This window comes from Podarcis raffonei, chromosome 15 (assembly GCF_027172205.1).
Source record: "Podarcis raffonei isolate rPodRaf1 chromosome 15, rPodRaf1.pri, whole genome shotgun sequence".
NCBI lineage: Eukaryota > Metazoa > Chordata > Lepidosauria > Squamata > Lacertidae > Podarcis > Podarcis raffonei.
The window spans coordinates 34,851,240-34,868,187 of NC_070616.1; the positions used below are offsets into that span (position 1 = coordinate 34,851,240).

The window sequence follows — 16,948 nt, forward strand, 5'->3', positions numbered from 1 at the left end:
CTACAGATTTTTCTAATGCCATTATGATATTGGTGACCTACTAGGGACTAACCTGTGGAACTCCCTGCCTGTAGAGGTTTGGCAGAAATAATTTGCGTCTTCTTTTAGATTTATCCTAAAAACAGTGTTATTCGCACAGCCCTTGCAATGTGAAATTCTTTTTACCAACCAGTATTTACTGATGTTTTTACTGATTTTTCCCCTGATGTTTTTGTTGTACTTGTTGCAATTTTGCATGCTGCATGCAGCCTTGTATTTTTTAGGGAAGTGCAGCTTATAAATATTTAAATAAATAACAACTATTTTTTTAACAATCACCATTTCTTTTCTAATGATCCATAGAATAGAATTTGCCTTCCCACCAGCACCTACCCCCCTGCCACACACTGTCTTAAGTAGATCAGACCAAGTGAACTTCCAGAACCACCATGAAGCTGACGGGTGTCAAATGATGCTGCTCTCGTCTGATCTGTATTAATAGGGACCTGCATACAACTCTTGTCTGCGGAGGCAAAAGGCCCTTCAATGTCAACTGTGGGCTCCAAAAGGGAAGGAGGAAAAGTACTCCTTTAGGAAACTATAGAGCATGGTATGGCCATGATCCAGAAATAGCCCTGTCCTTTTCCCAGGGCCAACTTGGCAGCAGTCACCTGTGCACTGTGAAGAGGCTGCCAGCTTCAATGTGCTCAAAGAGCTCTGGAGTTTTGCCCAACACATGTGATAATCTCTCCCCCGAGGGGGTGTCTCTGGTGACTACAGGAGACTCACTCTTATTACCACGAGGATACTTCTTTAGCTTCAGCGCTTGAGGCTCCAGCTTCAGTTACCAAAATGCTATTGCTGGCCTCGGTTCATCCAATTATTGTCTTGCCAGCATGATGACAGGACATACTTGCTTGCTAAAATAAGCCAGATGACAGTCAAAGAGTGTGTGCCTGACAAGCTTTGTCCCTTAATGCTATGTCTGGGGCATGCTACTTTTGAAAGGAAGGGGAGGGGGAGATAGCCAACAAAGCCCCACTTGGCTTAGAAATGGCACTGACACAAAAATACAGCCATCCGGAGGGGAAACAAAAAACCAAGGGCTTATTCACATGCCACTGCAGCAAGTCAAAGATCAATATGTTTCTTGCTTTGCCTCCTCCCCCATCTCCTGCTAATTGTGTATTTAATGCCAACTGTTGGCTAGGGGGATGTCAGGAGCATGGACATGATATGGTTACTGCCTGGAGGTTTTGCAACCTTGCTCCAAGCCAAAATGTATTCTCTATTTTAAAAACTAAACAGCATCTTTCCACCACAAAATCCCCAATCCTGCATATTGCACAACACAGAAATGGGGAACCTGTGGCTTTCTGGATGCTGTTGGACTCCAACTAATATCAAGCCCAGCCAGCATGGCCAATGGATATGGATGATGGGAGCTGCAGTCCAACAACATCTGGATGGTCCACACATTCCCCTAAGTTGCTTTAAAAGTATAGAGAAAAATTAAGGCTTAAAACCAGGGCCCCTTCCACTCTGGCTGAAAATCCACATAGGACACATATTCATACCCATGGTTTACTGTGGAATTACGGAGGATTCCCCACCTTGCACCTGATACAAAACCTCCCACTGTTCTGGGATGAAACGAGTGAAGGAAGAGAGATCTGAAAGTGATATCTCTGGGTAGTGGGACTGTACAGAACACCTAAGCATCCTAATACTGCCATGAGCCAAACTGCCTATAATAGGAAGCAAGGAGGTACTGCTAAGTTCACAAGCAGAGCCATTTCCCACCTACCGAGCTCACAAAAATGTCAAGGGTGTGCCTATCTCCTTACACCATTTCCTACTGTGTCTCAACTCTGGATTACTGCCAAAGCCAGATCATAAGTAGGGCACTGAGCCTTAAGCCTCATTGACTCCTAAAAACCCTACAGGCAGTTGCATCATAGGTTCATCCAACCAGACCGTTTCTGTTATCAATCTCTCTCAAATAACATGGCTGGTGCTTTGCCCATTTCCTTCCTAGAAAAAGTAAGTGATGCCCACCTTTTGAACCAAAACCCAGATGTGTTCCCTGAGAAGATGTAGTTCTCACAAAACAGCAGGTAATACCCTAAAGTCTTCTTCCAAATGCTACAACTTCAGACTTCGGGTGAAAGTGTGGTATGCGCTGGAATGTTGCTCCATACACAAAAATCCCGTACACACAGAAAACTAAAGGCAGAGGGAAGGCTAGGCTAAGAACCCTTCTTCCAGACATGCAAGTTTTCTACATGCATGGATTTTTATTTTTATGCATGGAGGCACATGCAGTGATGCTACACTCTCCATCGCTAGGAGTAGCTACATGCCCCAAACTGCTGGCACTGATGGCTGTGCACCACACTCCCTAAACTGTATGACTTCTGATCTCCAAGGCAACATGCAAATGCTTTGGCCCAAAAAAGTAAATGGGACAAGAGTTGGGGAGGAGGGGTTCCGGTAAACAAGATAAGAGATGCAGATCAGGAAACAGAGAGAGGAAGAAGAGGGAGGGAAGGAGAGAGAAGGAGAGAGAGAGAGAGAGAGAGAGAACGCGCACACAAGCACGAGTGGGAAGACATGGGAGAGATGGAATGATGAATGCTATAGAATCAAGCCAATTGCTTTAGTTCCCCCCGTTATGGACAATAACTGTCAGTGCCAGGATCACTGGAACCAGGTGGTTCATGTGGGCCTGGGTGTTTCCTTGTGTGGAAGTTCTCAGGGTCCCCAACCAGTCTCACTGGAGTTCTGCGTTGATGAGAAGGATTTTGTCATGCAAGTTCGGACAGGGAGGAAACCAACTCTGAATAACTGCCCTCCCCATACGCCAAAAATAAAAGGAACCTGGCAGGGCAGAATGCCAGACCTGACCAGATTCAATCTATTATGGCAGCACCTACGCTCCCCACCCAACATTCTGAGAGGGTGAAAGGCATATATATACTGACCTTCAGGTCCCTATGCACAATGGCATAGTGGTGAATGTAAGTTACGCTTTCTAATATCTGATGGATACAGTGACTGCAAAACAAAACGGGAAGGGAGGGAGGGAGGGAGGAAGGAAGACAGGAGGCAGGTTGGGAAAGGGGCAGACAATGGGGATCAGGAGGAGAGAAGTGGAGAAATCATACGCAGAAGAAAGGCAGGAAAGGTGTAAGAAGAAGAAGAAGAAGAGAGCACAGGAAGGTTATAGAAAGGGAGTGAGCAAAAGAAGACGACAACCAAAATATGCATGGCAGGAAACAAAATCCAGAGATTAAAAGGGGGAAAGGGGAGGGGAAAGATCCACAGCAACAGACAGATGGACAGACAGAAAGGGACAGGGGGCAGGGTGGATATGGGGGACAAGAGAAGGAGAGAAACAATGTTGTGAAAGCTCAGAGACCACAGGGGGTTATCACAAGATGTGTGCAGATGGCTGTTAATAGCACCAGAAACTATGTGCAGTCAGGATCTGAGAATGGAGAGCAGTGCCAAAGGGAGCCTCTCCCACCCACCCCCTCCAAAACAGATCACTTGGGGCTACAGAAGTCGTGTATATAATAAGTAGTTTTGAAACACAGCAAAGGAAGCCCATGAGGCTGGCTTGGAAAAAGAGAGAGAGGGTAATATCTATGGGTGTGGATAGGTACTGTGTGAAAGGCCATTGCTCACAACCTGCAAGCCTGACCGCTGTGAACCTCTTGGATCTGGGCAAACTGTCTGGCCTAGGAAATGTAGCACCACACTCAGTGTGCAGAAAATATTCCAGGAAAGGCAGATTCCTTTACCCCAGGATACTCCGCCTGCTCAGTGTAAGAAGCTAGTGAGAAAAACTGCATAGCCCAAGACAGTCCTGTGCTAGATATGAGGACTAACATGGGATAATATAACTGGCACCTTTGCAGACAGTGGGGACAGGAATAACTCAAAGTAGCTCATTTGATCCCCCAACATTACTGCTGCATGGGCATGACCAAGAGTGGGGAACTCAGACCCTCAGGGTGAATGTGGCCCTCCATGGCTCTCTATCTGGCCCTTAAGGACTCTCTCTAGGCCACACCTGCCCCAGCCACATAAGCAGTTTAGTCCTGCTGGCCACATGACCCAGAAAGCAGTCTGTGGACAAACGCCAGCTCCCTCGGCCTACAAGTGAGATGAGCGCTGCAACGCCATAGATGCCTTTGACTGGAGTGAACCGCCCAAGGGTCCTTTACCTTTACCTTTTATAGCTGCTACCAATATGCTTTTATGCCTGTCAAGTAAACCTCTACACTTGACTGAATCTTTATAGCATCCATGAGTGTTTATTGCCTACTGCGTGTGTACCTTCAACCCCAAAGACGCTTCCAAGGAAGGAGCTGTGTTGAGATGTAACTCTGCTGAGTACAAATACTGTCACACATGGGGAGCGAAAGTGATGCTGGACCCAATCCTTCTAAATCATCCATCAGGTTGATGGATTGATCCAACACACTTTCCCTACTTGTGATTTCCAGCAACTGGCATTCAAAGGTACTGCCTCTGATTGTGGAGGTAGAACACAGCCATCAAGACTAGTAGCTGTTGACAGTGAAGCCACTGTGGACTATAGTAATTGATTAGTCTTATCCTTCATTAAGTTGTCTAATCCTCTTTTAAAGCTCTGTAAGTTAGTAGCCATCGCGACTTCTTGCGGGAATGAATTCCATAGCTATCTGTTGTGTTAAAAACTGCTTTCTTTGTCTATCCTCAATCTCCCAACATTCAGCTTCATTGGATGTGCCAAAGTTCTGCTGTTAATCTATAATTTTATACATCTCCGCATAGCGTGTACCACACTTCAGTTCTACCCCCTCCGCTGGATCTCAAACAATTTAGGCTTCCAAGGCTCAGTTTAGTGGCCCATTCAACATTCATGGACTCCACTATTTGCAGTTTGCTAGTGCCAGCAAGCTTGCACACTGATTGATGTGTGTTCCCATTCAAATACACTAAAACAAAAAGGGGAACGTCAAAAGTCCTATCAGTTGGGGAAAGGAGAAGATCACACTATTGAAAAGAATTGTGAACTGCTAGTTATGCGTATAGCCAGATTTTAAAAAACACAATCTTCTAACCATTGGCCATGTTGACTGGGGTTGGTTGAGTCCATCAACATCTGGATGGCCACAGGTTCCCCAGTACTGGGCTAAGGTAACAACAAAGATGCAAGGAGTTTGTATAAATGGTTTGTCCAAACTATTATTATCAGTTCTGCACTGGACCTTCTGCACACAAGCAGATTATATATATTCACAACCTGAAACCTACCTTCAGTATTTTCAATAAATAAAATGGTTGGGCTACATTCTTGATCTGAAAGAGCAATCTCAGAGCTGGGATCAAGACTCCGCAACAGCTGGTTCTTTAGACACCCTTCCGCAAGGAAGCAGGGAAAAGAGGGACAGAACCATTGCTGGCAATTCTCCTCTTAGCTCTTTTCAATCACCATAGCTTACAAGTGGCTGCTTTAGTCAGTCTTTTGAAACAGCTAGTAAGTTCTGGAAAACCGCACTTCCTAATTATGACGAGGGAAGTGTTTAATATTTCAGAGTACAGCTGTGTTGCAAGAAGAGGGAATACCCCTGGTAGTCACAGGTCACTAAATATGGCCAGGAATTACAGGAAGGAATGCATGCATATAAATCTGTTTCAGCTGTGAGCTGTGCATTTGGAATTTGATTGTGGAAGGGTGTCTAAAGAACCAGCTTTAAAAGCTGTAAACTGACTTAGACAGGGGGTGGGGGCGGCTCTATATGAAAAAGTGGGATTAGAAATCTCTAAAACAAATAAATGAAATAAGGAGGCAGGACAGATAAAAATAACTTGCTTTGCAGAAATGTTATGTTGACTGTTTCAGTTGCTATCTGATTATTTCTTTAATACCATTTTCTGTCCTACAGGATCAACTAGGTCATTGGAAATTAAAATGGACTCTAATCACGACTGGATTCTGGCACACTTACATGGGAATAAGCTCCATCGAAAACAGAGGCTCTTACCTCTGAGTGCTGAAAATGTCAAAAGGAGAAATCTTCACCAAGTACATTGCTGCTGATCATGGGTTTTAGGCTTCCTGAGGTATCTTCTGCAGTGAACTTGAAAGTTGCAGCTAAAATGGGGAAAGGTTTTCTGACAGATGCTCATGCTGGGGCCTTCTCTACAAAAATGCATTTTAAATGTGAGGAAGAAGAGAGGACACAACACAGAGAAGTGCTATGTGAACCTCTCCCAGCTGTTCTACGGATCCCCTCCAAACCCAACTTGCTAATCCAGGCTTCACCAATCTGGTGACCCACAGCTGTTTTGGAACACAACTACCACCTGCCCCAGACAGTACAGCTGATAGGACTTGTAATCCACAACAGCTGGAGGGAATTAGTTTGGCGAAGGCTGTTCTAACCCCTGGACACACCTGGATACAGGCCTGGCCACAGTGATGCCCCAAAGCTGACTTTCTCTTGCCTCCTTCACTAGATTTTAGGGAGGGCAGGCTGCCCTCTGGGGACAATACCATTTTGCTTGTTTTTCTCTCCCTATCCCAACCGCAAAGGGATATAAATTAGACTGCAAAAATAATTATAAGAAGAAGAATGTGAATCTGTGTCTCTTTCGTGGTAGTGCCTAGACTGGCACTACAAGTGGAAGTTGGCCCCAAATCCCACAAAGGTACCATGCAAAAATCCTACTATGCCAACTAGAATTGCGTACCCAAAGGGCTAGCACAATTTAATAAATAGTGATAGAACAAATGAGAGTTCATTTCTCAGGGAGCTCACCTGAATCTGAGAAGCAGTGCTTCTCTACTCCTCTGGGCGGGGTCAGCCCCCAAATATATGAAGCCCCCTCCTAGGCAATGAACATCTATCTGAATTTTGTATGAAGGAAGAGATGGAAGATTACAAGAAACAGTAAGCACAATTCTGTAGGCCCAACATAAGATGAGAAGGGGCATATTAGTAGACCCAAATGGGCCTTGAAGCAGATACAAACCCAAGCAGATGCAAAAGAAAAACCCTCAACGGCCTCCAGGCCATAGTCTACATAAAACCTTATTGAGAAAAAGCTTAATCTGTTACACGTCATAGCCCTGCTCTGCATTCTGGAAGAAACACAGGAAGAACATCAGTCTCCCCGGCTGTGTCTTTGCAAACTTATCTAGCACAGCGGCATAGGAAGCTACCTTATACAAAGTCAGACTATCCAGTTTAGCATTGTCTACACTGACCGGCAGCATCTCTCTGGGGTCTCAGACAAGGGTCTTTCCTATCTGGACATGCCAGAAATTGAAGATGTGTCCTTTTGCATGCAAAGCAAGTGCTCTACCACTAAGCTATCACCCTTTGGTAGAAATGGGCCCATTATTTAACTTAAATCACAGCATCATGGGTTGCCTCTTGCAGCACCTCACCACAGCCCACTGTAAAGCAAAATGTTTCTTTATGCCCTGACCCCTTGGGACTAAGTCTCTGACTTTCACAACCCTCAATGGCCCAACAGAACTTTATCTTCCTCCCTTGTCTACACTCTTTTTTTTTAGAAGCAAGTGATATGGCTTCCTTACTTCTCTGAATTCACTTCTATGGGTATTATTGTAATGGCACAAAGTCACCTGAGTCTACCTATTGAGACTAGGAATGGATCCTTTTGCCAATATTTACATCTAGAGACAAATGGGCCACACATATAGTATCTCTCCCCTACTGTGTTTTGCAAATTTCAATTCAGAGGCTGTGTTTTTTAACAACTCTGTGTTTGGCAACAGCCACATGATCACACAACTGCAACTAACAGGTTCTACTGTTTCCATTTACAGCAAGAATGGAGAACTGCAGGCCTGGGGGCTGAATGTGGCCCTCCAACACCTCTCTATCTGGCCCTTGTAACTCTCCCCAGACAATGCTTCTCAATGCAGCTTTGTCTGGCTAGAAAACGTCCTTGAACTGTGGTCATAAATCTTGCTTGGCTGAATAGTGGCTATGTGCATGGGTGGGTGCAAAACCCTTGTGACTTTTATGTGGCTGGAATGCAGCCTGCTTTAAGAGTTGCATGCATTGTTGCACAAACCTTTGCCTCTGGTCCCTCCCAACCCCCCAGAAATTTGACCATGAGGAAAAGCAGCCCTCAGGCTAAATTAAATAAAATAAAAATCTTCCACCAATATTTTCTATTATATTTATCTTAGTTAATAAAAAAAATGCTTTCTTATCAATTAGGTTGGTTCCCCTTTAAGGGAATGAGCCTGTGGTCAACTCTAGAGAAAAACTATAGAACAACACAAAGTGGAAAGGAGAGCTAGTAGTTTCAGTTAAGAGACCCCTGGTTTGCTGCCAAGTTCAGAGATGCTCAAACACAATATAAATAATGCTACTTCATTATTATTATTATTATTATTATTATTATTATTATTATTCATTATCTATATAAGGCCATCAATGTGCATGATCCTCTATAAAGTACAAGAAAACAGGCACCTGCCCCACAAAGCTTACAATCTAAAAACAAAAGGTTAGGTCTTACTTTATAGTAGTTGAATGGGTGCCACCCCCCTGTGGCTATTTCCCATATTGACACAGAAATGGAGGATACATGTAAGAGAGAGTAGAGCCGCAGCACCAAGAGTTGTACTTGTGATAGCTTCTGATCCTCACATGGCTCCTCCCCATGTGATCTCACCTCTCTCAAATAGTTCCTCCACTCCCTGGAGCAGCATGGGAAGTAGCCAAAGGTGAGACCAGGACAAAAATGGCAGCTCCCCAACCACGTTTCTTGGCTAATGCGGTTCTGCCCTCACAAACAAGCTCTTGTTGTGACAGCCGTAGTTCTGTGCTCAAGCATTACAGATACTTTTCCCATCAGTCCAAACCCTACTGACCCTGCACTCTTCTGTATTATTCAGGTGGTGGGTCCTTTCCACTCACTGCTGCTATACTTTGAGTTCTACCCGCTGCTGTATTCCAGTCTTTGATTCTTTTTCAAATGAACACAGTGAAGATGATGCTCTTTAAGCCTCGCTATTCTCACCCTGTCAACTTTTAGCCCTGGGATCCTCAAGAGATATCTACAACTTGGACAGCAAGAGCTGATCCTGAGAAACTATGTTCTGCCCAATTTTCACTTCTTTCACAGACTCTCATGCTTTGGGGGGGGGAGTGGGGGGTTTGGATTTCATCCACAATTGTTCATATAATCTAGGCTAGGTAAACCAAAATCTATTTGAAGTTGAATCAGGGTTAAAGAGCTGAATAACGAAACACCTGGCGTTGGCCTCCTTCATTCTGTAACCTGCAAATGTCATAAGCCTTTGAATCTTAAGATACTGAGTCTCAAGACAGGTGGTGTAGAAAAACACACCTGCCATCAGCCCACCGGGTCTTGAGCCAAATCTCTCCTGCCTGTCTCTCTTTCCTTAGCATGAAGCAGCTGCGGTGGTGGCCTACCTAGGTGAGAGTCCATTTTGGAGGTAATTCGCTTAAGATAATCAGATGCAATAAGAGGAAAGAGCTCTCGTAACCTTGGTATTAAAAGGGGGAGTGGATTTTGGCAAGTGTTACCTTTTATCACCCTGCAGCACTGTAATGGGGCAAGTGTTACCTGCCAAAATGCCATCTCCTTCATATCTATGAAAGGAAGAGGAGCCCCATCCTTTGCTGCAACCTGATCATCAGACGGAAAAGCCACAGAGCAGGCTCTGGCACTGCATGTGGCAATGGGGCACGTCATGGCAACCACTGGTGCCAAAGGCTTTATGAACTTTGCTGTAGCCTTGTGATACCTTTTGAGTCCAACCCTTCGCCCCAGTCATGGATGGGTTAATGTTGCACAGGTACAAGCTGGCATGGGATCAGGGAGCAGAAAGAAGGGGGCAGGGTGGGGAAAGGAAGAAGGATGGAGGGGGACAGATGGAGATGGAATTACCACTCACCTTGCATCGGCTTCACTGTAGTATTCCCTGGCAACAATGTCTTCAAAGAGCTCCCCGCCCGTGACCCTGAAATAGAACGCAGACCACAGTTCAAGCAAAGTTTGAAATATGAAAAAGCACCCCTTGAGGGCAAACTGCTACAGCCCAGCTGTTCCTGAAAGACCAGAGGAGCTTGCCAGAAGTTCTAATTTTCTAGATCCCTTTTCCGAAACACAGACTTGGCATGAAACTGCCACCTGTTCTGCTGGAGAAATTATCATTGGGGCCACTGACAGTAGTCAGCAGGGCTGGGCTCCTGGAAGGGTCCACTGGTGACCTTGGAGTCTCCAGGTCTTCTGTTGTTACTGTCTGTTCTCTCTGAGCAAGTAAACAAGACAGAGGAGGTTTAGCAGCATCCCCCACTTGCCTCCCACTTTCTCTTTGGATAACTTGCCTCCTGATCCGGGCCCAAGGACAAAGGGTTGTCAGTGTGGAAGCATTTTGCCCAAAGCTCCCCAAACTCTGGAGCCAACCAGTTGCTCATCCGTGGCAAAAACCTAGATGATCTGCTCTTCCCATATACTGCCAATTGAATAGTCTGCCATTTTAAGACACCGAGAAATATAAGCAACGAAGGCAGTGCTGAGAACATTTTGGAAGAGGCAAGTAAGAATGGTGAAAGACAAAAGGGGCACTTATGGCAGGAGTTTGTTACCAGGTTGATTACACAGATCACTGGTCATTAAATTTGGGGTAAGTGGAAGAGGAATGCCTAGTTTACATACTCTCATTTTGAAAAGTAAGCACTGGGCAATGTACTCCCTTGTCATCACCCAGGACCATGTGAGCGCCGCTGATTGGGCCTCTTCAAACACAGAGCACAACGACCAAAGCATGGAGCAATTTGCTCCGTCTGCCTTCCTAAGCTGTGTACTGTTTCATTTCCACGCTGTTGCTGCAGCTCTAAATCTTGTTCTCTCTCCCACCCACACAGAGCTACAGATGTAATGCTTGCAACCCGCTACTTCCCTCTGTGCTGCCAATCACCTGACTACGAGGAGCTCGTGTTGCCTCCTGTGTGAGAGCCAAGAGAACAACACCATGGATTTGCAGGGCAATTTTTTTTTTTGTTATAGCTGCCTCTTCAACAGCCACCTCTTTCCATTCCCTTCTTCCGTGCAATCCCCCCTCAAAATGGAGCAATGTCTGCAAACTGGAACCCCCAAGGTGGTTCAGATTCTCTTTCATCTCTCACTTTCGCCTAGATTCTCACCTCTATAGTTAACTTCAAATTTGACATTGCTAATTTGAATGGGAGAAAACTTAAGTCCTCAAGAAGCTTTGACAAGCCATTCTTGAAACTGCCATGGTAATGTGAGAAGTTTTTCTGTATGTCTGTTCAAAAGGAAGAGAATCTAGGAGCAGCTCTGCATATAGATGAATTTATTATAAGAGACACATGTATATAAGCACAATATTATGATATTGTCGCAGTGATGGCTAGCAGGAACAGGCCTGTGACAAAATGATAATTTGGGAAGCTGCTCAACAAGCTGGAAGGCTACACTGCTTAGTATTGAGATATGCTGAGCATCTGCACTTCTCAGATATTTCAGCTGGCTTTAGAGGAGCAAGCTTGAGAAGCCTAATGATGGATATCAGCTCAAATGCACTCAACATTCAGGAGGCCCTTTAAGATGAGGGATGGCTAGCAAGGAAAGAAAAACAGTCAGCTGTAAAAGTATCCTTCATTTTCAGCAAGGCAACCTAGATTTGGAAGCAACTGTCAGCCATAGCACTTGAGCACTGAATTCTTCCACAACCCATGTGTTTCTCCTGATGACAGGGGTGGGGGAACTTTTCAAGTCTGAGGGCCACATTCTCTCTGGGGCAACCTTTTGGAGGCCACCTGCTGATGGCAGGGGCAAAAGTGGGCCAAGCAATGAACGTGAATTTTACTTATGTACAATAAACTAGTTTCTACACAAACTCTCTACACTCCATCTGGGCAAGCAAAAAGAAATGTTCCAGCCAGCAAAAACATGTAAAGAGGGTACAAAGCAGGTCTAGAGGAGATGGGTGGCCTGGCATAGAGGAGGCAGCCTGGGGAGAGTGCCGAGGGCCAGATAAATTGGCATGAAGGGCCACATTCAGCCCCTGGAACTGAGGCTCCCCATCCTTGAGCTATGAGAAAAACAATCATATGAACCCACTCCGTACTGGAGGCTCATGTTCAATATAAAAAGGTAAAGGGACCCCTGACCATTAGGTCCAGTCGTGACCGACTCTGGGGTTGCGGCACTCATCTCGCTTTATTGTCCTAGGGAGCCGGCGTACAGCTTCCGGGTCATGTGGCCAGCACACTCAATATAGAATATCAATAAAGACATGGCAGGATACAAATAAGATAGAGAACAGATATCTAGTGCTTTTTTTCTGGAGGGATGGGGGGGACGCATACCCCTAAACATTTTGTGAATCTAAGTTTGGCCTCATTGAGGGGCAGTATTTCAATATGAGTAGGAAAATGATAGAGTACCCCTAAACATATTTTTTTAAGAAAAAAAGCACTGCAGATATCTAAAACTGTTTCCAGACAATAGTTTTACAGGACAGGTAGATGCAGTGCACATGTTCCAGCAAACAGGTCAAGGGTATGCAAAGGCCAGCACTAGCCCAGCAGGCCACATGGCCATTATTACAGTACTGTAATAGCTCAACATGTCTGTTTTCACTGGCATCTTGCCCTTCTTGTGTAAGAGATGAGCTGAGTATAAGAATTTGTTGTATGGGTGTGTCCTGAGTAGTGTAAATGCACTTCAGGAATAAGCAGCAGCTACCAACACCACCACTCCATTTGACGCTTGTCCCAGGTTTACTGATTTTCATGCCTAACAAAAGCTAACCGAGGAAGACCCATGTCGGGCTGCTAGCGTTGTAAGATAGAATGACTGTCATTTTACTCAAAAGTAGGTCCCACTGAGTGCCACATGATTTACCCCCCAGTGAATGAGCAGAGGATGCCACCTGAGTGACTCTGTCTAAGAAAGAGGTTATGGAAGAGAATGGAATGAGTATTATCAGAGGTTACAGCGAGGAAGCAAGCATGGGTTTAAAGTCTTCCCCCCCCCCCACACACACTCCGGTAATGCTGAGTTCCATGAAAAAAGGGAGCAATCTGTCATCTTTGTTCTTGAATAGCAAGGTATACCACCCTCCAACATTTCAAACAGCCTCAGCGGATGATCAAAGCCTCCCCATTCTGCCCAGCTTTCAGCTTCATTCTGCATACACCAGGAATTGCTTGATATTCACAGAATCAAGTCTTGAGCCTATAAGGTCTCGGAAAGCACATGCAAGACCGTAACAACCCACGCAGCAGCTGGCCCAGTCCACAGCTGGGTCCTCAAGTGTCCTTTGCCATGTGGCCCGGGGGATGTAAACCTGCATTTTACTTTCAATCCTCCCGCTGCAGGCAAGGGACATACCAAGGTCTGTGTGACTCCAGCGAAAGACAAGCAGGAGCTGCACTGACTCAGAGAAGAGCTAAATATAGCTCACTGCCTAACTGGAGCTGTCAGGGAAGAGGAGAGATGAGATCACCAGCTTCTATATCTGGAATGAAGTGAGAGGCAGCCGAGCAAAGCACACAATGTCTCCACAAGCCCCCAGACACTTTGCAAAGGCAGTCGGCACAGGACATGGCCTACAGCCATCCTGACAAAAGGAATGGGAAGAGGGACAGGCCAACAACGCTGTCTGGAGCCCTGGAGCCAACAGAGCCTTTAAAACTTATGCGGGTCTTACTGGGCTTGTCTCTGGCTAAGCAGCTGTTTAGCTACTCTGGGCATAGTGTGTCTTGGGCACTGAGTCACCTCCATCATTCTGATATCCTTCCTCCTTCTCATCACCCTCCCCTTCGTGCTAATGGAATAGATGCAGCTGCAGCCTTCTTCTCGACCCCCCTGCCCATGAGGATGCCACAGCCTGCTCAATTCCCCTAGCAGCACACAAAATTTATTCAGAATTATATCTGTATAATTCTGTATACCTGTATAATCCTTCAGTATACCTGAAGGAGTGTCTCCAGCCCCATTGCTCTGCCCGGACACTGAGATCCAGCGGTGAGGGCCTTCTTGGTAGTGGCGCCTGCCCTGTGGAATGCCCTCTCATCAGATGTCAAAGAAATAAACAACTATCGGACTTTTAGAAGACATCTGAAGGCAGCCCTGTTTAGGGAAGCTTTTAATACTGGATGAATCATTGTATTTTAATATTCTGCTGGAAGCCGCCCAGAGTGGCTGGGGAAACCCAGCCAGATGCGCGGGGTATAAATATATTATTATTATTGTTGTTGTTGTTGTTGTTGTTGTTGTTGTTGTTGTTGTTACGCAGGGGAGGGGGGAAACTATCCACAGTGTGCCACCAGGAAGGGGACAATCAGTGGCAACTATGATGCTGTGCTGGAGAAGTGGCGCGGGGGGGGTGTTAGTATTTTAAAGCAGAGAAATTCCAGGTTAAGTTCAGTAGGGGTCTGGGTGAGCTACTGGGCAGGGACATCAAGTGCAAGAATAGAGCATATAGTGATACAGTCACAACGGATTTCCTACTTACAGATCAAAGACGAGGTAGTGGAAGCCTTCCTCAGATATGCTATCATGGAGGCGAACTGCAAAGGAACACAAAACAATACATTACATATCTGCAATTTTCCTCCTCTGCCTTAAAACATACATTACACAAAAGTACATAAGCTCTCACGGGCACACAGCCCATGCATAGCAGCAAGGCAGCAGTGTGATGAGGCCCAGGTAACGGGCCCTTCATCTGAACATAACATAACTGTGAGGATTATCTCAAAGCATTTAGATCACTTAGAATGCAAGATCTTCCTTTCCACCGGCTCCTTCCCCTATCCAGCATATTGCTGCAACACTGCCTTGACTTACCAAGTCCCCAGGAGTACAGATTTATAATACAGGGGGAGAGGAAAAAAACAGACTGGGATATACTAGTAGATTGATTTTCAGTAAATCAGCAAGGATTTCTGACTCCAAATTGTTTAACAACAGGAACAACAAAATCACACACACACTAAGAGTTCAGACAACACTTAGATAATCAGGAACAGATATTTATGTGAAATGAAGGGCTGTGGTCTCAGCTCATTTCTAGTACTCAAAACAAATTGCAATCTCCAATGCAATTCCTGATCTACAGTAGGCACTTGCCTGCCCATAAACCTGTTTCTGAGCCAAACTTCTGCAAACCAGCTGGGCAAAAATTAGGTAATAAGTTAAGAAGATAAGACAAGACTTCCTGGATTAGACTAAATACTCATCTAACCCAGTATTCTGCTTCCGGCAGTAGCCATCCAGATGGTTAGGAGGAGTTTCTAAGCGCAGCCTGCTCTTTGTATCCAGTATACGGTCATCACTGCACCTGAACACTGGAAATTCCATTTTCAGTAGAACCATCATTGTTTGTGTGTAAGAGCAGATATACCAGGCTCTTGGGCCATGGGGCTTACAGTCTAAAATTGATGCAGGAAAACAACAGATCAGGGAGTGGGGGCTGAAGAGAGTAGGGAGGAGTAGGCAGAGGGAAAATGCATGCATATTTCAATTACATGTACTTTGGCTTGGTTACAATAAGGCAGCCTTCCCTCTGGATGTTTTGGGCTACAACTTCCATCACCACTAGCCAGTGGGGCTAACAATCGAGGATTATGTAAGTTGTGGTTCAGAACATCTGGAGGTCACCAGGTTGTGGAAGGCAGTATGGAAGAAGGGCTACAGAAATGAAGGGGCAGCAATTCCAGAGGGATCAGGAAAAGGGAAGCAGAGGTTGGGCTGGGGGGGCAAGAAATAGGAAGGAGGGAGAGAACAGGTGGCTGCCAGAATGCTTGCAATGGGTGTCTCAAGCACAATCAGGAGTTCAAGCTGTCAGTTATCTCCCTTGAGAGTCTGGTTGGCACGCCTGCTTGGTGGGAACAAACCCAACCCAATTAAAATTCATTTATCAAGAAAGCCACGTAAAAGGTGCATAAGGTTACAGGAGAATCTAAAATTTGGAGACAGGAGTCCAAAATATTTTCTATGGAGACACACTAAAAGGTTTAGAAAACAGCTGGGTGCTTGTTTGTTTTCTAAACACAAGAAAACCATTCAACCATCTATGATGAAATTAAAATATGTCCAAGGTAGTGAAGAATACATATTTTAGCAGTATAATAATGCCACTAAAACTTATGCCAGCTTAAAAATAAATAAATCTCTCGGTCGTATGTTTATTTGAATGTTTGAAGTAGAAAATATTATTGAAGATCCACAAATCTCCCATAGTACTGAAACACCTCACTTGTGACAAAGTAGGATGTAAGTCTCTAACCCTACATTTCTGCTCCGCAAACAAATAATAATAATAATAATAATCATCATCATCATCATCATCATCATCATCATCATCATCATCATAATCATCCATTATAAGCTAACAAAGTGGCCATGGTTGCATGTCATAGTCTGAAATGAGAAGCAGGCTGATACATACTGCTCATATTGGACCTGCGGCTGTTCTTCCCTTTAACAAGCTAAGAGACAGAAAATGGTGCTGGCTTACAGGTGAATCCATGCTCATGGTTTGTTTCCCTCCATGCAAACTTTGAGATGAAGCCAAGAAAAAACCTTTACTTCCTCTAAAGGTTTGGAGAGAAATTACAAGCACTGGTTCACATTTAACACCCCCCCCTTTCTGGTTCAGGAAAAAGAGGAGCAAGATAAACACAATTTGAGCAAGATGCACCAGCACGTCCACGATAACCCATAGTTTGTTTCTGGCGCAAGTTTCCTATAAGTGCCAATCATCACAAAAAGTAATTTCTGGCTGAATGTAGAGGGACACTTAATTTTTTCCTTAGTAAACACACAGCGCATCCAAATCTGCCACCCTGGGCTCCTTCAGGAGGAAGGGTGGGTTATAAATGGAATTATTATTATTGTCAGGGCCTAGGTTAAAAATGGAATGGTA

General features: G+C 45.0%; 1 protein-coding gene across 19 annotated transcripts in view; it reads right to left on the minus strand.

The window, feature by feature from the left end:
* The window catches only part of CAMK2B (calcium/calmodulin dependent protein kinase II beta), a 195,234-nt gene that overhangs the window by 75,860 nt on the left and 102,426 nt on the right, over nt 1-16,948 (minus strand). For 14 of the 19 annotated variants that reach the window (XM_053367312.1, XM_053367310.1, XM_053367307.1 and 11 more), the window contains exons 4-5: nt 14,534-14,588; nt 9,941-10,006 (exon numbers count right to left, since the gene is read on the minus strand). In XM_053367312.1, coding sequence (XP_053223287.1) covers nt 9,941-10,006; nt 14,534-14,588 — 121 coding nt within the window. Of the gene's footprint in view, nt 1-2,963; nt 3,037-9,940; nt 10,007-14,533; nt 14,589-16,948 lie in introns of all 19 variants that reach the window. The other 5 variants (XM_053367311.1, XM_053367308.1, XM_053367309.1 and 2 more) reach the window with 1 other exon arrangement.